Source organism: Ptychodera flava, chromosome 18, assembly GCF_041260155.1.
Source record: "Ptychodera flava strain L36383 chromosome 18, AS_Pfla_20210202, whole genome shotgun sequence".
Lineage (NCBI taxonomy): Eukaryota > Metazoa > Hemichordata > Enteropneusta > Ptychoderidae > Ptychodera > Ptychodera flava.
Window position 1 is genome coordinate 30842613 of NC_091945.1, and position 27501 is coordinate 30870113.

The following is a 27501-nucleotide window of genomic DNA, read 5'->3' on the forward strand; positions in this document are numbered from 1 at the left end:
TTGAAGACAATAGTTATTAAATGAGTCACGACAATGAAGGGTAAATCTTTGCAAGATTGTAAACTTAACTCTAAATATTGTGTTTCAGACTTTTTCATAAGGTCATTACAGTGAATCATCATTGGTTTAGCTAATGCAAGTTCTGATTCCGCAAACAAATTTCGGTCTCTTCTAGTCACACTGGAAGGAATTACAAGAACTCTGAGGAAACAGTTTTATTATGCAATGATATTCTTCAATGCAAGTACTTTCCAGATAAAGATATCCTTCCACTGAAGTACTTTCACAGTGAAAAAATGAGAAAACAGTGAACTGAAATCAGTCAGAAATGGGGAATTAACCGAATGAAAAAGACTGTGACTTTTGATCCTAACATATTTGATGGTAGTTATAGGATCCAATTGCAGCGCAGTTTACACGCGACAAAAATATCACTGAGAAACCATGCCTTTGTAAATTGCCTTCAAGATATTGTTATAAAAAACAAGAAACTAAGATCTGAAGTTGTCAAATAGTCGTGTCAAAATCTTGTTCAAATATTTTTATTGTGAGGATAACCACATCTAGCTCAACAACTTATCTTGATGTTTACTTCTCAAAAGGCTCTGGGGAAAAGGAGAAATCTGTGACTTTTTTGAGTAACGTTTTCAATATCATTATGTATCATCTTCTCTTTTTTGCAAAAATCAAGTATCTACTGTACAAGCACAATCATTCTGTAACCCTTGAACTTTCAACTTTGACACATGACATACTGACAATAACTGACACAATATTCAGTTATTTCTCTTTTTTATTGAATAATTTTACAACTTAAGATGAGTGTTATTCTCTAGACTGTCATTCTCACTGACCAATATACACTAAAAGTTATCATTCTTGATATATTGCCCCGTATTAGGCTAGATATTCACAATCCTGCTACCCATTAAATATACCCCATGGACTATTCCATTGCTGGCACAGCATTCAGGGGTGAGCAGGGCTACACCTCTAGCCCACCTAGAAGATAATTTGCATTGGTCTATACTCATACCTAAAGGCTTGGCAGAGAATACTCTTTGAATGTACTTGGCAAACTTGAGAAAAATTCATAAATTTCTGAAAAGTCGAAAAAAGCTCTATTCTGGCAATAACTGAACGTATATATGCATTTTAAAGGTCTTCACCGTGCAACTGAAGGTAGTCCTGAATATGTAACATGATACAGTGTGTCTACAAGCATAACTGTCATTTTATCCAACTTCGAAAAAAATCTTAGCGACAAATGATGGAATCTTGTGAGCAAATGTTTCAGAAATACTGGCCATCCTTCTATTAATACATGAGATGTTATCCAATCACATTTGAATGTGCCTGGTAAGGTCAATAATTATAATATTACACATGCAAGAACGCCAATATCCCAATATAGGACTAAGGTTACGTTTTCTGTAGTGAAGGCAATATTTCATTGTTGCTTGCACTGAAAAATAGAGAAAAGTAGCACAAACATCAGCTTAGCATTCAGAAAACAGAGAGAAAAGAAGGAAAAACAGCTTGAGGATAATTTGTACATCTTGGACCGTCAATCTGACATGTAAAGATTGTAAATTTTTGAATTATTGAGATGTCTGTATGCTATCATTTCTTCCAGTTATTCCATTGTCATTTATAACCTATTTACTGTCATTAATGAGAACCAAGTCTCTTTATTTCTTGTCATAAACCACTACAATTTTGATAATTGCAAACCACTGCCTCTGTTATACATATATTTCTTCTTCCCTGAAAACCAGTGTTTTCACTGCCTTTGTAATGTGTTTCATCGATTCGGCTGTTGAAATGTGCAGGTTCAAAAAATGGTTTGAAAAAATGTTAGACAGTAAGGTTCAAGGCGACGAGAAAGGAAAAGCAAAGAGAACCTGAAATACTGCCTCTCAAAGGTTTCACAGGTTTCAAATTTCCACCATTCTAAGACAGTGAAATTGTGAGAATGGTATAGGTTACATCAGAACTCACACCTTCTCCCTTTAAATACTCGTAACAAGTTTTATTTGAACTCAAGTGAATTTACTACAAGATGATATTTACAGTGGCAGGGGTCTCATGTTGCTGAGATTTTTTGCACAGACTATCAAGGATTTTCTTCAAAATTTGTTTCAAAATGTTGACCAACCGACATGATGGGCTACTCTTGGGATTTTCATGCTACAATGGCATGACAGTTTCTGAATATTCTGTCAAATTTTCCTGGCTGTAATACTGTCAGAGTCACACTGAGATTCGGTTTCAAATTTAAAATGAGAAGTTCCCCCTGGAATTGTTTGCTTGGTAAATTTATTGTTGCTGGAATATCTTCACATCTTCTGAAAACATTCCTTTGCATTGCTCCATACTGCAACACCCTGCAAGACAAATTGGAAAGACACGATGTCAGGGTGGTGGTAGATTTTCCATAGTTGGGAACTGGTCTCAAATGATGTGTCTGACTGTAGGGATTGTATCAAAAAGATACTAGAGTGACATAATAGAGGGCCAATGTTTCCCTGTCTCCACGTATACATAATCCAAAATGGTTGAGCTATAATATTTGCAGTAACAAAGATCAGGATACAGCCCGGGCAAAGAGCAACCACTTCATCATTATGCCACTGCAGACCAATATTATTAAACATGTTTTAAATTTTAAATAACGGAAAACTATTAGAAGCATTACGTGTCAAGCCATACTAAAGGAGGATGGGTTGACGTTTGTGTTTAAAATGGTCACATTACGTGGTAACCTTGGCAACTTACCTGAAAATGGCAGAATAGACTAAATAATTGTGTTTGTTCTCTTCAAATCAACAGGATTGGATATACCCGAAGTCTGATTAAAAGAGTTCCAAACAAGGAAAACATTCTATTCACATTGCCCTTTTTAATAAAACAGCCACATATTGCAAACCACTCAGTGACATTCCCAAGGACTGTTTGAGCAAACCATTCTCTAACTCACCTTTTTGGCCATCTTAATCTGTAAAATGGCATAGTTGATAAAAATCTCCCTAAGATCTCGCACCTTCTGCTTCCTGAATCTCTCAATATCTTTCAAGGCGTGGTCTACAAATACTCTGAAAGATAATAGATGGTAATTGATTAGCACAATGGCATGATAAGGTTACAAACTTACAGAAAAACTAGCACTTGAATTTTACTAATGCACTATCAATACCATCAGTAAATTACAGCTTGTCACCTTGAACTTTGCCATCTTCTATCTATGTTGTCAACAAAGTCATTTCACAAAGTCTTCTTTCATAACTTAAGCCCACTACCATAAATATTTGGTTTTACCCTTTCACCACTAAAGTTCGAAATAATACTACCGGTAGTATTCTATAAAGTGAGCCACTCTTTAGGACAAAGGGACTGACAGAGTCAACAGTTTTGAATTTAATTTCATACTGAAACTTTTGTACTGGAAGTCTGATGTAAAAGAGATAGAAATACACATATTTGGAATAAATTGAACTGTGTACACTGTAGCTTAATTCATACCAAAGCCTTAAAGTTGACTTGTTTTTGAACAATACATGATTGTGGTAGAAAAGTGTCACTATAGTTATTGCTTATGAACAACATGGGCATTACAGTGTGTGTGTTGCAATTTGAAGTGATGCTGTCAAAAGCTTTTCAGGAAAAATTAGAATACGCACCATAGATTTCAAATCTAAACTTAAATCAACAACACAGTAGCAACTGTCATACTGACGTATCATTCTCACATGTCTATGTTGTTCTATGAAATCTATTACCTACTCTAAAAATTTCCAAGCATCTGCTGGTGACGTATACAGAGAACTTATGCTGTGATGATTGAGGCATGCCGTTGAACATCACTGATGGATAATTTGCCTCATATAAAGTTCTTATTAGATCGTATCTTAACTTACGTCACTTCTTCTTGTGATTTCTTCACTTCCTCTTCAGCTTCTGTAATACTTTCTTCCAACTGTTTTAGTTTTGCCTCTTTGCTCTCTGGTGTCTCAGTTTTGAACAGTTTAGTCACACCTTTGAAGGAGAAGCCACTAGCCTGGCCTGTCTGTAGTTCCTCTTTCTGTTTGACCTTGTGCGACAGATTCTCTTCTTGTCTTTCCAATTCATACTGAAGTACTTCTTGCTTTCGACATACTGACCTGCAAGAAAAAATCAGATATTTTTGGCAATCCCTGAACAAATACAGAACATGCAGGTTATTTTTTGTTATGAATAGCTTTAATATAGAAAAGAAAACATAAAATGTCATTTTTGACGATCAAGGGTAAAATATGTGTGATCACACCAAACTTACATCCTGCAGGGAGCCGTTGACACATCATACATGTACTGATACTGTTTCATAAAGAGCGCCCCCACACAAACAAAATTGGAAAGGTAAGAGGGCCGAATATCACATTTTGACAACAGTACCCAGAACTATCTGATCGCAAATCTTTTTGTAGGATGTAATGGTTAAACATTGCTTAATCCTTCATTACAATAAAATTTCTTTTGAAGATTTCTTGGACAGAATGACCATCCATTATCACAATAGCCACACAGGAACACCATTGTTCTGTACTGGTCAGGTCTCTCAATTCAGGGTCACTCAGCATTTGTGGAGTGACCATGCTCAGTTGACACCAATATCGCAGAGAATCATTTAGTATAAGTCAACACATCAAATTTTACAAATATGTTGGTTACAATCTATGTTCTAAGGATGTACTAGTGATGAAAATGAATTCATAGATAGATATAAATAGGTAAATAAATAAATAGGCAAATAAATAATAGCGAAATAATAATCATGGAGAGAATGAACTTATAAATTGACATCACAGAATTCATTTGAAGGACCCTATCCACTTCACACAACTCACCTCAATGCATCAGCGTAGAATAAATACTCTTTTAGTTGGTCAGCATATTGCTCCTCTTCTTCAAGTAAACCGTCTATACTGGATGCATAGCTGAGGTCAAAGGTTAAAACAAAATCCAATCAGAAGGGTTGCAGGTCAGCCATATTGTTTGTCACAATATGCTGTGCAGATGTGAAAATATCTGCATGGTTGAGTCATATCTCTTCACACACTCTCATTAGAATGTGAAAACTACGGACAATGTCAGAGAGATTTTTCAAATACATTTGGTGTTTACAATTTGGTGTGAAATATTCTGATCGTGGACTAAAATTACAATCAATTGATTGCCTCAAGCAGACATTACATAAACGCATAGAAATTCTCAAATGTACCATTGGTTTGCGAGGTTCTATATTGGCAAAATTCCAGAGACATAATTTTTGTGTCATTCCATTTCAAAGTCTCCTCTATCATGGAACAGGATGATAGATTTTTAAAATGCCTCTGCATTCACAACAACAGGACATTCTATACTTTTCATTCATGTTTTCTGATTTCAGAATGGATCACCAAATGACTGCGTGACTTACACATCCATGTAATGTCCCGCACTCTGTAATCCATCTCCCATCTTCTTTTCAATTCCACTCCACTCACTGAATACTCTTCCATAGTTGCCATGGATTTTGTGTATTCCATACAATCTATCTGCTAATTTCTATGCATGAAAACAAGAAAAATAGTCAAGACTTAAAGAAATGGTAAGGTGCATGTTAAGAACGGCTAAGCCAGAGCAAAAACCGAATAAAACGTTTTTTCTTTGATGCCCTGATAAAAACCCAGTCTCTGGTCTGCCAAAGTGAACAAAATCTGATAATAATTTCATATTGCCTTCCCCCTTCTGAAATAGCAAAGAAATGTTTTCTGTTTCTTCAAGCTACGACTTCACCTGATCTGTAATACAAAGAATAGCTACGCAGTTTCCTTGTGCTCTATCATCAATGTACCAGTGTCTGTCTAACTGTCTGTCCCAATTTGTCTGTCCCTGTTTGTCTGTCCCATTTGTCTATCCCCTTTGCTGTCATTGAATGTACTATCTCTGTAAAATTGCATGGAACCCACCCCTATTTCCTCTACCTCTCCACTTTTCTAACTTTTCTAACCCAACTACCGATTTTCTGATAAATTCTCACAAATCCTTCAGAACTGACACATAACAAAGAAGTTTGCAAACGACATTGACTTACATTCCGTATTTTAAGAAGATTCGATATATTTGTCTGTAAATCTGTACCATAATTCCTCACTTCTTCAAATTGCCTGGTAGTAAAGGGAAAAAAATCAAAAATTACTTTTTAAAAAAAAACTACAAATTTGTGAGTTTGTCATCTACAGGAATACAAATTGTCTATGTTGACAAGTATTGCAGGAGAATAATCAGTATAGATGATTGGCAGGAAAAATTGCTACAAAGTCAAGTATAAAGGAAGGTGTTTCCCTCTAAGCTTTGCATGATGGGTACTCTACCTGGACATGAAAGCTGGGAGATGTGTGTGAGTTTTAAAGAAAAGAAAATTCACGAAAAAATAATTATTTGAGAACATTTTTGTTTTTCTAATTCTTATCTCTACTCGCTGACTAACAAAAGGAAATAACCGAACAAGCTGTGTCAATTGATAAGTTTAATAATTTAATGACTCTTACTTTCAATCCGTTGCTCATTTTTGACACAAATAGGCTATCTGTTTGTTTTTGTAGAAACTATGCTCAGGATGTAGAATGAACACAGCACAGAAATGCAGCAAAAACCCAGAGATAACACTTGTTTCTTTATTGTGAATACAGATATAGCACGTTTTAGCAAGCAATGAATAAATGGGTGTTCCCCTTTCTTCGATACTACCAGTATACAATGTTTGATAATGTGATCACATGATGTTGCATGTCTGTTTGTGAGAATTCCCATTGAAAATGTTTTGAGGTACTGCCCAGAGAGGAAGCCGTGTGGTTTTGCCCCTTTCCTGTGTATTCTCATTTTTTTTCTCATTGATCGCAGCATCGGTTTCTTCTTCTCTCTCTCACACACAGACACAATAACTGCAAGGACAATCACAATGCAAGCTGCCGACATAAATCAATTTCCCATACAAAGGCGCGATCACGTTTCTGACCCCGGACACTGCGAATGTCCCCTTCAAATATTTCAAGAGAGCTCACTACCTAAGCAAGGGGGGTGTGATGTATCAGCGAAGACAAGACCTATTGTGCAGCAATGACACTTGTCCATGTAAATCATACGAGGTCATTGTATTGTTTTAAATCAGTGGTGCAACAGTGCGATGGTTTCCCTTCAAATTCTCATTACATAATGAAAGCCTTTTGGCAAACTTTCAGAGCTATTCCCAGTCTTCTTTCTATTCAATAATGTTGAAACAGCCATTTATCTGTCGATAAAATGCTGTACTGTCAAAAAAAAACATTTTGTCTGTCTAAGGATAAAAGATTGCATCTGCTCGATTCAACACCTTCAACCCCTATGCACAGCAGACAAATAGAATGTTCCCATTCATATGAATGGTTATGGTGAACAAACAATTTTGAACAAGGGAAGGTAGATTTAATATCCTTGTGCACAATCCATTAGTAATTTAGGGATTAGATGAGCAAGATGTGTCACCTTTAAGAAACTGCTGATTTTGCTCAAATTTCTTTGATTATCCTGATTATCAAAATGAGTCAACATTTTTCAAAAGCTATCATGAGGAATGAAGGAAACAAATTTTTTTAAAGACAAAATACTTAGAAACAGCAGCTATACACTCTGTGCACACTTCTACATTAGCGTGAGACACATATTAAAAATCTGTAGAAATTTAATACATATAGGTATTACATTTTCAATGTGATGTGAGCATTTGGTCCATGGACAGAAACTAATGATGATTCTCTTTTTTAATTGATTAATTGATGATGCTATCTTAATATCATTAATCATGAGCAATACTTCTGTTTTTTAATATCAATGACAATTTTTTGTGATGCTGATGTACACAGTATTCACAATATTGTTATTGTTTACAAGTGAATTCTGGTCCAGATTAGAATTCAAATGTAAACAATACAGTGTATTCTATGCATAAAAAACGCCATGTTGGCATCAATATGATATGTATTTTAACATGCTTTTAGGGGTGTAGAACAAGAACTTGCAACTGATATACAGAACAAAACCGTGAAAAAATAATTGAAAATTCAACTGCTACAAAACCCTTTAAAGTAACACAAAGTTTGTAGTTGTAACAATTCCTGAAGCTTTTTGCAAGTGTCTGCACACTTAGCATAGATTCTGATACACTAGTTTACAAATCACAGCGAACTCAACACATCCCTCCAAGTCCAACTGATTCTAAATTCATTCATTCCTGCTTCTTTGACAAGTATGTGCACGCCAAAAAAACCCACACACAATGGATAACAGCCAAAGTCTTTTCCGATTGCAATTAATTACTTACCTGTCGGGCTTCTTCAATCTGAACGACGCATTCAAATTTTTTAACCTGGAGTCACTCTGCAGGGGGGCAAAGGAAAAACAGGAAACCATTAATTGGTGATCTGATGTCAGAGATGAATGGACATGAAGCTCATCAAGACAATTGAGTTTCCTGACTATTATCTCCACACAATTCAACCGCAAGTACCTCTTCACAATAGTTCTGCTTTTCAGAGTTCATTCTTTTTCAAATAAACTTTGGCATGAACACAAATTTTCACCAATTTGCAAAATTTTCTATTCACTTAGAAGCTGATTTGGCAAAAAAAGAGACCAGATTAGACGGTCTCACCGGCCGTGTCAAGTTTTTAGGCATATCAAATCAATCATATTACTGACAGCATTGGTGAACAGACTTCAAGCAAAGCCTTGTGAAAATTTGAATTAATTGCGTGGGTTGGTCAGAGAATAGCCTGCTACAAAACCCTGGCCAAATGACCCTATTGACAAACAATCTGAATGGTAGATTGAGCCAGGGTGGTTCATCAAATTGTCAGAGATCTCTCCCAGGGACGAATACAAAGTATTTGGATACACACTTGTTGAGTTATATCACTGCTATTTCTGTTCCATGGCATTCACAATATTTGTTTCTCTCTGTAACAAGTTACTGGGTAAATACAAATGCCAGTTCTGTTTTAAAGTAAAGCTTTTCACTTTTTACGTGGAAGTCCCATTTTGGACCAAACCAACTCCCAAAATAATGTAACATGACAAATTTATTTGAATAACTCTCTAAAAACCATAAATCCACTGTTTGTCGTAATGATAAACTTTACTGCACAATGCCATGTAGAAGCTTTTTCACACAGGAATGCTGGATGGGAAATTATTTCAGCTTGTTTAAGAGGTGAATATGTTACACAAGCTATGAATCATACTGTCAGAACATTTGACTTCACTTCCAAAATCATAAATTCCAAAATTCCTCAACCTCAAATCCTGTGTCCTTCCTTCCGGTCTATTTCTGACCTTGTGACCTTTACACAATGTCTTGACTTCACACGCTGTCTGTGTGTCTCCCTCTTTTTCTCACCATTCAGAAAATCACACAATTGATGTGATAAATGATGTGAAAGGAAGAATAAAAGAAAGCCAAGAGTCACCGGTGAAGTGACTGATACTCATGTGTACTGTACTAGCAGAATCGCTTGAGAGTAAAAAAATATTAATAATAGTTTAATTTTTGTGTGATTTGCATCCATGTGATGTGTAATGTTTAAATTTTAAATTTTTATAATTAACAAGAAATTCTACATTTTATTGAAAGATTAGGAAAATTTATTGCTGTGTTTTACCAAACATTGTCTCATACAATTTCTGTGGGAATTACTTTGTGAACGGCAGCTGAAAAATTACTAAAATATGCAAACTGCAATTTGTCATATTCTGCTGTCTGGCTCCATATCTACAAGCACATCAATGTTGTGGCAAGTGAAATACAAAATTTATCATTTTTCTTTCTTACTTTTGGATGACAATTGGACTCAGATAGTTTGCCATCCCTAATGAGTTTCCACAACTTTTTCTGGTATGTGGTTTGAGAACCAAAGTTATCTTTCTGATAACTCCTAATGGAATATTTTCTCTAAGTTTTAAGATATGCTAACAATTTCATTAGAAGATATTGGACTTAACTTGTCAAACCAAAACTAATGTCAGTCAAACCCGTGATTTTATTTTACATGTTCACTTTTCGATCATTTTCTGCCATCAGTCATAATAGATATACAAATGTACACTGTAGTTGTGCAATATTTGATCAATGTTGTCAGCTGTGTGGACGATGTTGCAATATTTTACATCACTGATTTGGCTAATCCAGGATTGGACGTCCTTGCCAAACTCAATATTTAGTTGTAGACTGGCATTTGGCAAATGGACAGTGGAAACATTCTGATACGACTGCATCCATATAACTACCACAGGAAATGCTATTAACACAGAGGGAACTTCATTCAAATTAACGTTGACAGGTTTTACTGTCACTGACAAATATGAAAGTTATTCCATTGGAACATAGTGGCTTTGTCATCTGGAACTGGGTACACTGATTGAGTGTATGAATTACAATGCTCAGCTTGATGTCATAATTTTGATACATATAAGGTGTTACTGAAATATGTCATTGGTGTGTATACGAACTTCAACATGGTAATTTTAAACAACAGGCATTCCACATCTTATACATTGTCATATATCTTGCCTGATTTTTGTGAGCAGGATGTATTTTCATATGCTATGTACACTTTACTGTGCCAACACTTTGTTGAAAAGAGCACTACATTCCAAAGTAACTAAAGCATCACATACATTCAAACAACCATTTCTACACAATCATACCTCTGCATGGATGGCATGTTACAATCCTGGGCTTCATATTGGAAAACTGTCGTCTTACTCACTTTATATAACCATATGCAATTATCTACAGCCACTCTTGTTTCAAATTGTTTCTTTGATGAAAGTTTCCACAACACTACTTCTCAATTCACCCTGACATCAAGTAAGGTATCTATTTTATCTGTTTTGGCCAGATTTCATTTCTGTCATTCCATCAAATTTTACAGTCAATTATGGCTAAACCCACAGTCCCCCTATCACTGTGCTAAACCCTCAATGGTACACTATGCTGTATCTGTACCACTAACAACACTCCTAATACCATTCCGTAAATATATTTTTTCTGTTCAGATTCTAGACTACCTGTTACACATGAGCAATTGTACCAATCTTGCCAATTACAGGGAAGGTCAAAGTTCATGATACTGTTGACAATATTTTCAAATGTGAATTTTTTGATTATGAAACGTTTGTGAATTTGATTTTTCCTTCATTAACCTCTGGCAATTTTTCCCTTTCAAGTCGGAGCAATACTATTTGGAAACTAACAAGACTCTGTTCTTTCATGTGAAAAATATGAAAAGAAGACATTTTCCCACAGTAATGTTCTCATGCACATTGCCAAACTTGCATAATAAAAATACACTCAACTGGTTAACTTTGCAAATTACGTCAAGCCATGCATATGATGTGTTGGACGGAAATACAGGCAATTTCTATGACAACTTTGTAGCATTCTATTTATGAGACAAAACATCACAAACAAGAGACACACATTCCACTGCAGTTCTTTACAAGGATTTAACATAAACTGATGTGATGAACGTGGCATGAGAGCTGGATGCGCAACATAAAGAAATCTGACTCAATCAACAAATCAGCAAGAAAAATATAAAATTATGAACAAAAGAATTAAAGATTTTATGATAGGACAACATTATTACAAAAATCCTATTTTTTCCTACATAATTTATAAATAAAACTTAAAGAAATTTTCAAGTCACAACAACTGAATCAAAAGTATGCAGGATTGTAAACAAATTATATTGCATTTCAAGTCATAAATATTTTGTAAGGAACAGGATAGCTGATATGCTGGCAGGATTTCATGGCATTACAAAAACTGAACAAAAACCACACAAATATATATCATATGCCGGTGATGAAATGGATGCTGAAATGTGACAAAGACAGATACATGTTACCATGGAAACGTACATCTCTACTGTGGTCCTGGCTCTGTTGCGTGCAGTCGCAAAAAAAATTGAGAAGAGAAAGAAAGAAGAGGAATGATATAGAAGATTTGTGGTTAGCATGCCTTGCTGTGAAAATGGTGGTTGGGTGGACAGGGGTTTACACTAAAAATTTTTACATTATAGATGCAAACATGCTCAATGATGCAAGGAAGCTGGGTTCATACTATTATAGTCTAATCAAATTTGTTTAAAATCTAAATATTATTTTTTCTACATTTTGTCCTGACAACTAAGAATTGAAATTTATTTTAGTTCTCATTGTTACGATTCTCCTAATAATCTTACAGACATGGGAACTAATTCTGCCAAAATATTTACATTTGTCCCCTACCATATTTCACACTCAGCTGATGCTCTACTGTTTGCATTCTCATCTGAAGTGGGATGGTTTTTTTTCAAATCTGTCCAGTTTTCCATGAAATATTGTACTTCATATTAAAACCGAAATCAAAATCTACACAAATGAAACCTACAATCCTGATCTGCTGTTCCCAATGTAGAAATCCATGACAAAAATGTAAAAAACAGAATTGACATGTATATGTATAGAAGTGATCAAAATGCTACAATTCCTTGTGTGTGTGTGTTTCCAGTCTTTTAACTTGTTCACCCTTGTTCCTTGTAAACAGGTCCAAAATAACCATGGATAAGAATGAGTTTGGGTCAAACCATGGTGCTGAAAGGTTTGATCATCTAATCTCCAAAAGCTTGGACCCAATAGATGGAAATGGGTATGCAAGGGGTTAGAGTACTTTTTACCACCGGCAATTTCAACAACTCTAAACCTATTTAAATCTGCTTGCCCAGTATAAATAAATTCAATCTATATATTGAAGCAGACAAGGAAAAGTAAAACTAGAAATAAGAGTTTGGGTAAATAACTCGAGGGCTGCAACACTGTACAAGTCTATGTATACTGTAGTACACTATGGCTCCTGTGATGTTTGAAGATAATATTGAAATAAAGGTACTTTAGGAACTTACACAGGAAAAAAACACATACTCCCAAAGAGATTTGAATCTGAAATTCATGTATAAACGTTTGACAAAATAGAGCTCTGCGGCAGTGATTTTAAAAATTAAAAGCAGCATTATGTCTCCTCACAAATGAACCAGGCTGGGAATCCAAAAAGCTGTACAGGAAATTGAGACCGCTGATGCAGTCCAATAGAGATATTAAAATGAGTAAATATTTGTGTCTACGGAGCAGACCAGTACAAAGTATTTTCACATTCATTCAAAATGCTAAGCCTGTCACCATATGTTCAACACTCTAATATTAATCACCTACTCTTTGCCTTACACAAATATCTCCCACATTTGCTAGTTGAACATTCACTAGACACTGAGGTACATGTGTGTTGTTGCTTAACGAACTCTTAACAGATTTCTGTTACAGGAACTTTAAAAGTGCAACCATCTAAGGGACCATCTCAGATTGTCGATAAGTTCAAAATGCGAAATTCTTCTTTACGGGGGAGGGGGTGTGACCTCCATTCAATTAGTGAACTTCACTTTCGCACTTTATTTGGTACCAACAATTATTGCTTTAACTATTTCCGCCTCGTTCGTGTCATGTTGATGGTTGTTAGTACGCAAGTTTGATCAATTAGATGATGATATAATATGGTCAGGGAAAACATATTCTTCAGCAGCTATAGCAATAGGTACTCTCAGGCAGACATCAACATTTGGCATTTTTGAACTTTTGTTTTGGGGGTCGGGGAGGGGGCTTTGATGTAAATGAAGGAATTTCGTTTCCTGAACTTATGCGACAATCTGAGACAGCCCCCTACGTTACTTGATTAATTTTGAAGCAAATACAACAAAATTTGCTTTATGAAAGTTTACAAGTGAATGCAAGTCTCAATTTATTAAGCTTTCTACATATCAATATAATATCGATGATTTTCAACTTAAATGTCACTTTAAAATTTAAATTTGTAAAAATTTAAATCTTCACAAACAGTCCCGGTTGCAACGTGCAATATCTTGTTGTTGATTAAAAGGAATGAATTCAACTGAAAACACACAGAATTTGAAGACTATAGTTATGGCAATGCCATGAAGCATTCAAGATTTTACCTGCGATATTTCCAGACATTACATTTTGATCTTCTAAGGTGGCTATTCATGATGTCTTTGTGCCAAATTTTTGTTTCAATGTGGTAGGACCATTATCCCTTTCTGTACTGACCATGTAAACGTCTGTACATTTACCACAATTACTTTTAATGTGTGACGTCATCACATGTTTGTCATCTCTTTGCAATTTGAACCACCTCTGTAAACATTTCTGCCCAGAAATATTTTTCTTAGCTGTGAGGTAGATTTTCTTCCTTCATTTATCTAAATTATTCTTTCATTTGACAATTTTTTTTTGCCTGTCGTCAAATAGGTCATAACATTTAAAACATACATGTCAGGTTAGGTCGAGGAGTGAATTATCAATACTTTTAAAATACTATGACTTCACATTTCAAAACACATACAGAACAAAACTCTTTTAGATTTGTTATTTTTTTGCAAACCTGTGCAATTTACCTGATTATATATCTCTACAAAGAGAAGCTAGACTATTTCAGGAGTAACTTGTGCCAGGAAAGGGTTTTTCACTCGGTGACCTTGGTTTCCGGTTAGTAAAGTGACTGGTATGTGAGCTGTAAACTTAATGTACTACATAGAAGCATACACAGTTATGTAAAAACGTGACACCAGATATTTACTCAGATTTCATGGACAGCTGACTGGCCAGACAACGTGCAGTACAAGCCAACTCTACTTCTATGTGATTATGAGGCATATCAACAATTTTACATCTTTATAGCGATAATAACCGTAACTTTTGGTGATATTTTCAGCATTTTCCTTCAAGACAACAAGTACACTTTCATTTCAGTCCATTTGAATGTTGAAAGACTTCACTAATCTGGTTGACACTATGCATTGGGTGTTATATGCAATATCGTTTTGACAAATGAATTCCACTCCCGACTAAAATTCAATTTTCAACGATAATATCGGTCACTACACAGACACAGGCTGTGTTGACAAGTTGAAGGTCAGGGATTTTGAAGTGATTTTAGGAGTAAAACAAGAAACTGATTTCACCAACAGAAAAAACATAACAGAATATACATTAAAAGTTACAGCTGAAAAAGCTCTTAGCAGTTTGATAAATACACTCTTGGCTTTCTTTCAAAAGTCTATTGAAGTAGTTGAATCACAGCCACACACTTGTCAGTTCCTATAGAATAAGAATAGAATAACCCAAACGAGGAGAAACAATGGGACCTTTTCACTGTGTAAACTATCACGGGTAGGATTACTTCTCACCTTTGCTTGGAATCCTGTTTCGTAAACACTCTCCTTCCAATTGTCTTCTTGTTGCAAGAAGGCGTGGAAAATTTTGTCTTGGGAAAGCTGTGGGTGAGAGGCTATTCGTAACATGAAATTCTCCAGACCCACTCGTCTCCTTTCTATGAAATCCGGATCAAAATTATCCGTCGTTTTGAATTCCTGCCATTGAATTATTCCCTGGACAACAAATAAAAAAAGTTATCATGTTATAATTTATTTCAGATGCTGTGGACACATTTCAGGGAATTTAAAATCGTACACCAGGAAGAAATGTTTGCCAGTGATGTAATCTGTATGATATTGTGGAAATACAAACGTGATGTAATCTGTATGATATTGTGGAAATACAAACTTGCTGTAATTTGAGTTTTTCAATCCTGAAACAAATTGTGGGTATGTCAAGTGTGTCCCTGTCAAGACAGCTCATTAGTATGGACCAAGTATGTTTTTCAATGGGGCAGCTGGGCTTCTCCAATAGTAACAGAGGGGTGGAAGGGTTAAAGGTGAAAGACATAACACATATATTGTACACATACATGAACAGCTAAAATGAGATGGAAATACCCCTCCAACTTTTATAGCTTACTTTCATGAAATGATGTAGACACACCGGACAATATTGTACCAGACAATGTTGTAGACACTACACAATAATACAATTGTAGGACATAACATTGAAGAAACACAACATAACATCATAAATACATCACATCACAACAAAACAACACAGCATCATTTTTGCATGACACAACATTGCAAGGATATTACTCCACATTGCAAATGCTGTATACAATGTTGTAGCATTACACAATATTTGTCAGAACAGTACACAACATGTTGCAAGTACATCACATAACATTATAGTACCACAACACATTGTTACTACTATGAAGTAAAAACTTTCCCACTGGTGCCAATCTGAGCTTGTTTCTTATTTAGCCCTGTTCTCAGACTATAAGTCAAAGAAAGACGCAATTTTTGGGCTCTAGGTTCTCTGGTATTTACAGTGGTATACTTAATGTATGACAAAAACTCAAAATTTTGACTAAAAATGTGATTTTTAAATTCTCTTTTCAGTCTTGCAAGACATGAAAGTTTACACCAGTTCATCAGTCCTCAGTGCCACATTTGGGGGGTGTATCACACTAAATAGCAAGTCACCAAAGGAAATCCAATGAACAAAGTGGACAATACAACACACTTTTTTCTCAAATTTATCATCACATGACTGATGATTTTGAAAATTTCTATCGTCAGCTCTTCCTAGTCTGTGAATATTCCACTCACAATTTTTTTTTTCACTGCTTACCCTTTTCTCTGGCAGTGGTGGTACAACAATGGCTGGGTGTGTCACCACTAAATAATTCCTAAGCAGTTCAAATTCACTGTATCTCCTCCATAATGACGTTGGGGCATCCACTATACCTTTACTGCTTGTTTCTTTGATTCTGTTGGGAAGAATGGTACCGAGAGAATGACTTAATAACATGATGTTAGTACAAGTAAATGGACAACTTATATGAGCAACAGTCACAGAGCTATCAACAGACAGTAATGGCCAACTTTGCAATTCCAGCAATTTAATCAAAATTTCTCACATAGGTGTCTTTTCAAAAACAAATCAACATCAATGAAAACTACATGTAAACTGCTCTCTCTCTCTCTGTCTTAATACCCCTCTCTGTTACTGTCTTTATGTCGGTTTCTCATGTCCCTTTCTTCCTGCCGACAAGAACAACTTTTACGTTTTGTTCACAAATTTCCTCCGTATTACAACTATCTTAATGTTTCATAAAAGCCTTGATGAAGTTAAGTAATACGCAAAGCACAAACACACTCATGCACATCACACATAAGACAAACTGCAAACTATAACACTAATTTCAGTTGCTTGTTTTGCTCTCAGAGTGATAATGTGCAATAGTGATCATGCCTAGTATATTGCAGCCATTATTCATATCAATGTCTTCAGTTTGACGCACTATAGCATTCATTGTTTCTTTCAAAACTGTGCATTCGTGAATTTTGAGAAATGAATACTACGGAATGAATATCTATAATATAGATTGTCGATGTGTGTTTCCAGTAATTTCTTTGCCTTTCTTACTGCGTAATTTGCACGCACAAAAGAAATGTTGTCAATTTAGTGACAACTGGAGTGAGTTGGAGTGTTTGGCATTCCAATATCCTGACTTCAGTCTCTGTTTCAGATCAACTCTCTGATCCATGTTCTGACAACAGAAATGGGAACTTCGCAGTTGTCATCATTTTTTTGTAAAAATTATCACTAATAGCTGTAAGATGTAAGGGCTGTATTAAAAAGAGGCAAGGGGAGAGAGAGAGAGAGAGAGAGAGAGAGAGAGAGAGAGAGAGATGGATATAGAGAGAAGCAGTGACGGCAGGAAAGAATTCCATCAACCCTAAGACTGGATGAATAATGATTAAAATATTGCATGTGATAAATTGAGCTGCATCACGTTGTGTCAACACTATTGACTCAAATATTTCAGTTATTAACATTAGCCATCAATTATCTGCTAATGTCATGCCAGGTTGAAGTCATCACCATGAGAATCAATTACAATGGGGCTTTCATGGTCCATTGCTTATTAATCAAATCCATAATTAAAGGCACAAAGGATTATGGGTTGCAGTGATATATTGTGCCTGGATGATTAAGCTGCTTGAACATCTGAAAATGTCAAAATACCACACCATCAAAAACTGTGAAAATCGAACACAATTTGAATGAATTCAGCTTAAAATGAATTTTCCCTGTTTTTTTAAAGGGACATTATTTGTATCTTTGATTTTTTTTTTCATTTTTTCGATGACTGAAATCCCGGTCAAATCAATAGGAGACCTAAATTGTGACTATGGACGGCTTCAAGGATATGTAAAACCTTCTTGCTCTTTACGGCAAGGTTCAATGTTGGTAAGGGCGTCCGCGCGATTTGAACCAACCGCCATGATTGAACCCCAGCACATGACCAATATTACTACGCATACGTCAACCATCAAAGTACAGCTATGAGCGGCCGTCACCTACACACTAACTTCAGCACAATGCATATCGAGGAGCTCACGGCGCATAAACAAATGCACGTCTCACAAACTACTGTCAAATAGTGAAATAAACAGGGCATTTGCTTGTAAGTTTGATTTTAGTATCGATGATAGGGACTGTGAAACAGAAATAAAACCATAAACGCAATTGGGTCAATGGTAAAACTAAAACGATGTCAGATTGCTGTGGTGATAGTGAAACAGGTACAGAGTAATGCATTTTCTGTGCATTTGATCGTTAGCAAATCTTCGGCAACTTTTAAGATTTTTAGGGCATTTTCTTGCCATTACGTTGGTTTGTTTTACAAACACGACATGATCATTTGTTGAACTTGGAAACATCGCATTCGGACAGAACAGTGCACGGTGTAGCATCTGTGACATCGTGACACCGCGCCGAGCGGGTACTGTACTGTCGATTGATACTGCTCGCGATTGGAGTCACCTCTCGACACACAAGATCTGTTCGAATGTTGTTATTCTCAATGCATCGTGTAATTATTTGTATCAGTTGAATCGCATTTCGAACCAATGACAATGACAGCTGCCTAGACCCTATACGTCGCTTACGGCCTCCATCCCACTCCCAAAAGTGGGTTTTGCGTAGCTGAACACATCGTGTACATAGCCCTGCGTACAGGTCTGTGTTCCTGGCGTAATACGGCCTCCACGCCTTATAACGCCGGGAACACAAAGACCGGTACGCAGGGCTAATCATGTACCCAGGCGAGGCGGGTGTGCTTGAAAACGAAACTCAGTACGAGTTTGGGATTAAAAATGGGTTGTTTTTTGTGGAGAAACTGCACGCCACAACCGAGGTGCTGCCAGCGATTTGGCACAGCCGTGCTACGCAGAGCTAGCTTTCACCCAACAATGTACATGATGTACGTGCCAGTCGCCAAACAGCTTCAATCACAGACAGTAGAGGCCCCTCTGTTGTATATGCTTCAATTTCGCGATCACCTCGACAATAAAGTGACTGTCTTCTGAAGTTTATCCATTCATTTTCCTCTGTTTTGACATTTCTGTGCCCACAGGCTTTGGGCAAGTCTACATATGAGGTACAAACGAGACGAAAAAAATCAGCAATTATAGGCCTTGTCGTGGCTTCTTGCAGTTTTTAGGCATTTGAAATGCCCATCACAAAAATGTGCTCTGTAGCAGCAAAGAATGGTGTATCTAAGAGCAGGATTGGCCGTCAAGATCTCCATGAAAAACTGACCGTCAAAATGTAACTGAGCAAACGGCATCGGTAATAGGGAATCCCGAAACTGCTACACTGCGCTCTTGACTTTCACTTCGTGTGGTTTATTTTTACACGCGGATGCTTACAGCGGCCTAGATAGCAGTTAGCAGTGTGGTCTGATCGCAGGTCAACGGTAGCCCACCATTAACTCCTGATCCAAGGTTTTTCTATACAGTGTACGCAAACGGGATGGAAGTTGTCTATGGTCGACCGTTCTTTAGACGTCTTTCAATAAGTCGAACAACATTATCAACTTCTCGTTTGCAACAATATAAGGTCAAAAGATACAAATAATGTCCCTGTTTTTTTAAGTCCTCAACAAATGAATTATTGTAACTGCAAAGGTCATTGATCAATTGTAAAGAGGAAAGGCAGGTAAAAAGGGTCAAAAGGTCAATACTAATAAAACTCTAAAACAGCCCTGATGTTGACTTTGAGTCACCAATATAATGCTGTTTATAAGCATAGCAGACAACACCATGGAGATCAAAAAAAATTCAGATTTTGCAAAATGTTACCAACCTTTTACTAGCATTGCAGATATTGACAATTTAGAATCAGATAATTATTAAGACATTAAGTATTTTTGAGAAAATGAAAAAATCAGTCAATGCTAATATTTACACACATACAATATCCTTTTACTTACCTGGTTTCTACTAAATATACAGTATACGTGTCTTTGATTCCAACAGAGGACAGAATACTCCTCTTTTCAGGTTCTGAAACGCATATTTCCACTGAATTCAATAAGGATGCCTAAAACGAAATGAAAAACTTACTTTTGAAAAGACAAATATCATAAAAGAGTTACAGATATTGTGATATATATATTACCGGTATGATTTGATGAATTCTTTTGTAGTTGTACATGAGTTTCTATACATTCCTAATTTCATAGTGTGGTCCATCTTGCTACAATGTTACAAAACTTTCGGCCTTGATTGTTCATTTTTTCCATTTTACCTGATTTTGAAAATTTGTCTATAGGAAACTCTGATGGTGATCCATTGTCGATTATCATTTTAATTATTGCTACTGTAACTATTATTGTTATTATTGTTGTTGTTGTTATTGTTGTTGTTGTTTTTCAAGTATAATGCTATGATGATTATTATAGTAAACTACAACAGAGGTTTGACATTTGACATCCCATTACTGAGTACACAGGTCCACCACAGTATTGAAACAATGAGAATACGCCAAAGTCTACAGGTCAAAGGTTAATGTCTTCAAGAAACAGAGGAGAAGACCATGTGTGCTTCACGATATTTTATCAAGCATTTGATTGCTTTTCTGACCATTGAACAAAACTATAAACACTTAAGGTAGAACGTGCCTCGGGGACAGTAATTTGGACTCTCAAACTTTTACAATTCTTTTCTGATCTACCACTTGTGGGGGTTGATTTTAAAGCTCTTGGTGAGAGTAAATTTTTCATAGGCATAGTTTTTCGAAATTCGAAAATTTTCTTTTTCTCTGTAGGGTTTACACAGGGATGGCAGCCATTTTGAATTTTAAATAATGGTAAATCTTGAGTTTTTTGTTTCCGTAGTACCAAAATTTGCAAGGTGACCCCTGATTTTTATTCTTGATTTGAAAAGAAATGGTTGAAAGATTCCTGAAGGAAAGTTTGAGCAAAAGTTTGTCTTTCATTTAACACAACTATTCGCACAATATGGAACCTATCCTACTAATATCAGTATAACCTTTGTGATTCACTTCCAGTGAGTATCATACTGGGGTATCGTACAGCCATATGACTGTATCTTGACTTTGAATCTAGTAGCACCGAAATCAATAAACACAGCCGAGGAAATTGTTGGCACATGTAATCTACCATCTTGATTCCATTTTATGAGCAAGTTATCTCATCTGATATGAAAAGGATGAAATACAACAACAGCCGGATCAAGCAATACACTTAGCAACTCCATTAATTGCTGGCTGTATCATTGATGTCATGTTGAAAGCATTTGAAACCAGCTGCTATTTAAATGAATCATGTGTCCAGTGCAATCAATATCATTCACATGTTCTGAGCTATCACCATCTAGGCAGAAATTAATCTTCCCTATCGACATCTGCGTCTAAATGGTCATGTACGCTAAAACCCGTCCAATTGTTAAACAACTTAGCAAAGCAACTCCAGGTCACTTTTAACATTCTTAGGGATTGGAGCAAAATATCTGCTGATCTGCTATCGTTTTTTATTACTCTAATTTTCTAGGTGTTTTTAGAGTTGAAAGAAAGAGAAATTTATTTCAGAATAACATTTTACACTTTCACGATCTGATCATTGAAGGATGTCTGTTTCACATTATAGACAGATGCACACACATACCAAAATGATGAAACAGAGCTTTACAATACCCACAGAACATAAACAAAAGGTTTTTTTGTTAAATGTTGAAAAAAATTAATTTTTCTCAATCATTAATTTCGAAATGATTGTACAAATGATGGATAAATTATAGGATGTGCCAAGGAATATCTTGTACAATAAAGGAATAAGGAAACTTTTGCAGAAGCCAAATTTTATTTTTTGATGCCGTCTAAATATGACTCCACATGGAATTTGTACAGAGCTGTAGGCAAATACATGTTACTGGGTTGTGCCAGTCATTCAATAGAATTACCCTCAGTGCAACTTAATAACATCAAGGGAAAGCAGACATAGTAACGGTAGTCATCAAAATATTTGCTGTAAATTTCAAGCCTCTTAGCAAATATTCTGTACATATGATTGAAAATGTGGAGTCTGAGATGACATAATCACTGCCCTACATATCAATTCTAGATGGGCGTTAGTGTGGAATGTCTGTATAAAACTGAAATCAATTAAGGATACAGTTCAGAGATGTTTAGCTCCAGTGAGCCAGTCACTATGGTAACATAATCACAAGAGCTCACTGAGAAAGAATAACTGTTCTCTAGGATTGCAGAGCAGTTTTACTGTAGAGTGGAGATCTGGTTCACCAGACATCTGAAAAATATCCCTCATTTAACTAACAACATTCTCCTGAAGTAACGAGAGAAAGGTGACATCTTCTGGAATTATTTGGTTCTTTTTATTTGATGTAACCATGGTCCCTACCTAGAGGGACTATGATGTAACATATAATATAGATCTCCTTAACCCTTTCACCACTATGGTTTGAACCAATCCCATTGTTTTCTATGGTAAAGTTGGACCTCTAGACAGGGAAATGGGGGTGAAAGAGTTATGATATACTGTTGCCTCTAAAAGGACATCTGATCCCTCACTTGATTCCAAATTCTACACTTCACAATTCACATCAATGTGTCAGTGTCAAGATGATGACATCATCAGTGAATGTCATTCAATTATTAACCAACTTTGCATTTAATGTTTGAAATTGAAGCAGGACACAGATCAGTGTAGTTTCCAGTGGTTGTATTAGTATGGCAGGTGTGACCCCGAGATGACCCTACCAAAACGACAGACCGCCACCATAGTGGCTGCATATACACTGCTAGCCTATAACTAATCAAGGATCCATGGTGTGAGTGGCTGTTGAATTTGTCCCACTCCACATTGCACTACACTGCTGTGTCCTGGCATAGCAAAACTTTTGTCCAGCCAAGACTTACATTTCAGACTGCCCTTATGACTGAGCCTGACACCTAATCATGTCTGATATCCAACCACAATGTATGACATCATTAGAGGTCAAAGTTCAACTGTATATCCATATTGACAAGTTACAAAAAGTCCCCTTGCTGGCCAGTCTGATTGATGACTTATGAGATGGAAGAATACAGGTATGGTATCACCAGAGAGAAAGATATAATATAGAAATAACGGGCGACGCGCTGGGGAGTCTGTTATTTCCACTATATTATCAGCGAACCCAAGAAAACCGTCAAAATTTCCGAAAATTTCAGGAGCGAACGACAACTGGGCCCCAGAAACTGAGCAATACGAGACGTACTGTCATGCGAGCTGTAAAAAATTGGCAAATCCAGAGATGTTTTCACAAAAAAGTATCTCAACTTGACCTACAAGTGCTCCATTTTATTTTGTGATTGATTATGATTTACGTTTGAGCTGTAAAGTTACGATACTTTGAGTTGTTAATCTTATTATTCATATTCACGGGCATGTAAACAAACCATTACTGTGTATTTGTGGTCAGTCACGTTGTTCAGCTCGCCCGATCAAAATGCGACGGGCAGGGCATGGTAATATATTGCCAAATAATGAGTCACGTACCACACTTACAAACCTCTCTGACTAGATTTATCAAACTCATGACTGCGATGCTTATGCCTAATTTGTTGAAAAATTCCCAAATTCTAACACACTTCCATGTTAAAAATTATAGAATAAATTTTGCAGACAATTTTTTATTGAGAGTGTATCAATTGTGTGCAGAGTTAAAAAGCAAAAGTAAATAGATAAACATTTAGCAACTGTTTGTCAAGATTAGTGCATAGAATTGCACATTTTGATATCAACATTACAAAATTTACGAATTTACATTCTGACATCAATGGTAGAAAATTTACGAATTTATATTCTGATAATAACAGCTGACCCAATTCTTGAGATCCATTTTCCCTTCTCTCTGGGTAACAATATTCCTGCTGGAAGAATCCAATTTCAATGCCACTATACTAGATGCATTATTTTTACCAATGGCACAGGTTTATCAAGGAATGCACTTGTAATTTGATAGCATGGAATATCAATCTGTAAATTTGTGGAAAAGAAGAATGATCATCACAACTGATTGATTATAATGTAAGGGACTATGAAAGGCAATGGCACAATGGTTTCCAGTGATGATTTCTACTCATCATGCTACTCTATGAAGATTTGTGAAAAAGTAAACATATAGTGTTAATATCATAATTGTGTGATGTGTAGAAAACAGCCCCTTCCGAGAGGGACTGTGAATAAAAACACTTAGAACTCCGATATAAACATTGAAGGTGCAGTGGCTGTAACATTTGATGATATTTTCAGTATCTTTGTTTTGTATGTCAATTGCAAGTTTTTGTTCTACTCCCCAAATCATATTAAAATGTCCACTCTCTAGCTTGTCAACACAGTATATATGTATATATAATATATTATATATATATATATATATATATATATATATATATATATATATATATATATATAATATATATATATATATATATATATATATATATATATATATATATATATATATATATAATATATATATATATATGTATATATACATGTACAGTGCATTGCTGTTGTTTACATTTGAATTCTTCTGGTCCAGGCCATAATTCACTCGTCGACAATAACAATGCAGTCTATAGGTGTACAGGCTGAGTTGACAAGCTGACTACTGTGTATTGCAACATGCTTTGGGAGTAGAACAAGAAACTGTAGTTGATACGGTAACATAAAATTGGTGAAAAGTCATCAAAAGTAACATCTGCAGTAACAGTAACCAGTGTTTTCTCTGCATGTTCACTGAAGGGGGCAATTTCTGCCCCATTGATCAAAATTTAGGGGGTAGACTTGACATTTTAGGGGCAGAAACAACAGCAAATTCACATGTCACTCCATTATGCGCTTGGGTCACCATCATATGGGGCATATTTGCTTGCTTTGTTTTGTGCGCGATTTTCGCGCTATCAGTACTTTTACATAGCGAAAGTGTTTTGAAATGCGAGATTTGCGCAATTGCGCAGTCGAGAGAAAACCCTGAGTAACAGTTTGTTTAAAATATGGAGAACCAGCATTTGAGCCGTTTTATTGACATATATGCTAAAAAGGCCAATTTCCTCTACCGTGAGAAGCAGCAAGACAATTCCTTGATTTTCCATGACACCTTTGGTTAGTAATTATAGTCCCATCAGTAAGTTGAGAATACTCTCAGACCATTATTGATCTACAAGTGTGCATCATCTAAATGATTCACTATGTATATTTGAAGGCATGAAGTGAAACCCATAAACCTCTCAGGATACAAAATCTTGATGATCTTGTTAAGATAAGAAGTCAGAGTTATGTACTGTATGGTTCAGTAATTTTTGAACTGCAAAGTTATGGTGAGTACTTTTTGAAATAAAAGCTTTAATTACGGTATAAGTGATATGTGCAAAGATGGGTTGTTAATGAGCTACAGTTTATCTGGTTTGATGTTTCTGATGTGAAGCAGGTGAAATGGGCAAAATAGGGTGCTAGAGATCTAAATATACCTTATATCACAACATCTAGTGACTTTTCTTGAAATGAACAATAACTGAAATTTTAGTCCTGTGATTTTTTTGAATAGAAGAAATATGTAGCGTGATGCGTACGACTAATGACTAAAAAAAGATGGGAAAAATTTGGAGTATATATGTACCTGTTTAGCAAGTGAGAGCTTTAACGAACTCTTTCTCTGTAATGATGAGGCAGCCATGGCAGTGAGAAGAAACAGACAAAGACAAAGAGGAGAAAAAAAAGAATAATCAATTTCTTCAAAATCCATGTGCAATTGTACGTTATTTATAACAGTGATTTTAAAATCCAGAAAAATTTCTCACAGCTTAATTTCAGATATATTTTAAACATGATGTTGTGAGTTATATGAATGTAAACAAAAGTGAACATGATGTAAAACAGGATTGCTTTTACGCTGGTGGTTTTACCCTTTTAGCATTTGGATACAAATGAAAGCTGCTATTTACGCTGAAGCAAGTTATTTTGCCAGAATGTTTAACATATTACTTCTAAAACGGCTGAGAATCATGCAAAGAGGAATTATAAACTAGATGACAACATGTACAATCATGCTATAAACTGTATGACTTTATGTAAGGCACACAGTGAACGCCCACTGAAACATAGCGATGGTTCGGAGTCGACCAATTAAATCTGATCTGACAGCAACCTAGCACGAAAGCAAAACAAATAATGCGAAAGAGGGTAAACGATAAGAGGAGTTCTACACCAGCATTAATAACATGGCTGACTTTAAATTGGAAATGTCGCTCGGTAATGACGATTTTCAGACCTGTTGTATTATTTTTTCAATAGAATTCACACACCACGTATTACTGTACACGCCTCCCCATAGGCATAGGACTAATATTGCAGTACGGATTCACAAAGCTTAACTAGCTGTCTGGTCGATTACGAAAGAAATCGACCCATTGTTAATCGTGGTTTCGGAACCCACGGCTCCGACTACGTTGTCAGACTCACCCGACCGAAATACTGTGACAGATCTCTTCTCTGGCCGCCGTTTCTCTCAGGCAAGAGATCTGGAACAAAGGTATCGTCGTGATCAGCCGCCATGTTGGCCAGTCATCAAAATTTACCTGTGGGGGCGCTAGCTTTACGAGCAAGGTCGCAACAGAGGGTGCCAACCTAATTGTCGTGAAACATTGTTGACAGAATGTGCACGACGACATCGTTTTACGGCTCTCTTTTTTTGACATGACCACGGTCCGTGTCATGACCTTGGAAGTTCGTCGACCTGTTGTTATGTGATTATCATCAGCTGGAAGCTGTTAGACAAGCAAGCAAGGAAGAATAAGAAAATAAACTGGTCTCAAGGAGTTACATTAATGTAATGAGAACTAAAACTGCATGTAATTGATATACGGAAGCTAACATTACAGAGCCTAAAATATGAAAACCTTTTGAGCTTCATGTCTCATTACATTGCGATATTTTATATCAGTTTGTTAGTACAATTGTTAGTTTATTTTTCTCTGATGTTTTTTTCTTTTTGTGTTTATTAGCGTTGGACATGTGTCTTTGTCATTGATGGTAAGATAATGATCAAACCGGAGACGATACGGGTTTTC

General features: G+C 36.0%; 1 protein-coding gene across 2 annotated transcripts; it reads right to left on the minus strand.

The window, feature by feature from the left end:
* Window positions 1-775: 775 nt before the first annotated feature.
* LOC139117366 (sorting nexin-4-like) lies at window positions 776-27037 on the minus strand. 2 transcript variants are annotated; one of them, XM_070680408.1, is made up of 12 exons: window positions 26894-27025; window positions 26052-26087; window positions 20339-20448; window positions 16687-16825; window positions 15354-15554; window positions 8381-8436; window positions 6116-6188; window positions 5459-5586; window positions 4887-4976; window positions 3918-4160; window positions 2981-3095; window positions 776-2387 (listed from the first exon to the last, which is right to left on the minus strand). In XM_070680408.1, exons 1-12 carry the CDS (start codon window positions 26984-26986, stop codon window positions 2340-2342), a joined length of 1332 nt encoding a protein of 443 aa, XP_070536509.1. In that variant the 5' UTR covers window positions 26987-27025; the 3' UTR covers window positions 776-2339. The 2 variants fall into 2 exon arrangements, with proteins under 2 accessions (XP_070536509.1, XP_070536510.1); XM_070680409.1 differs by lacking the exon at window positions 26052-26087 and having other exon boundaries at window positions 26894-27037.
* Window positions 27038-27501: the final 464 nt, after the last annotated feature.

What these genes read in the sequence shown, in the direction of transcription:
- LOC139117366 (XM_070680408.1), bottom strand. Translation starts at nt 26,986, where the DNA reads ATGGCGGCTGATCACGACGATACCTTTGTTCCAGATCTCTTGCCTGAG. An exon ending in GTATATTTAGTAGAAACCAG is followed by an intron (nt 16,826 to 20,338) that starts GTAAGTAAAAGG and finishes TCTTCCCAACAG; the next exon opens with AATCAAAGAAACAAGCAGTA. An exon ending in AAACAGGATTCCAAGCAAAG is followed by an intron (nt 8,437 to 15,353) that starts GTGAGAAGTAAT and finishes GCCCCCCTGCAG; the next exon opens with AGTGACTCCAGGTTAAAAAA.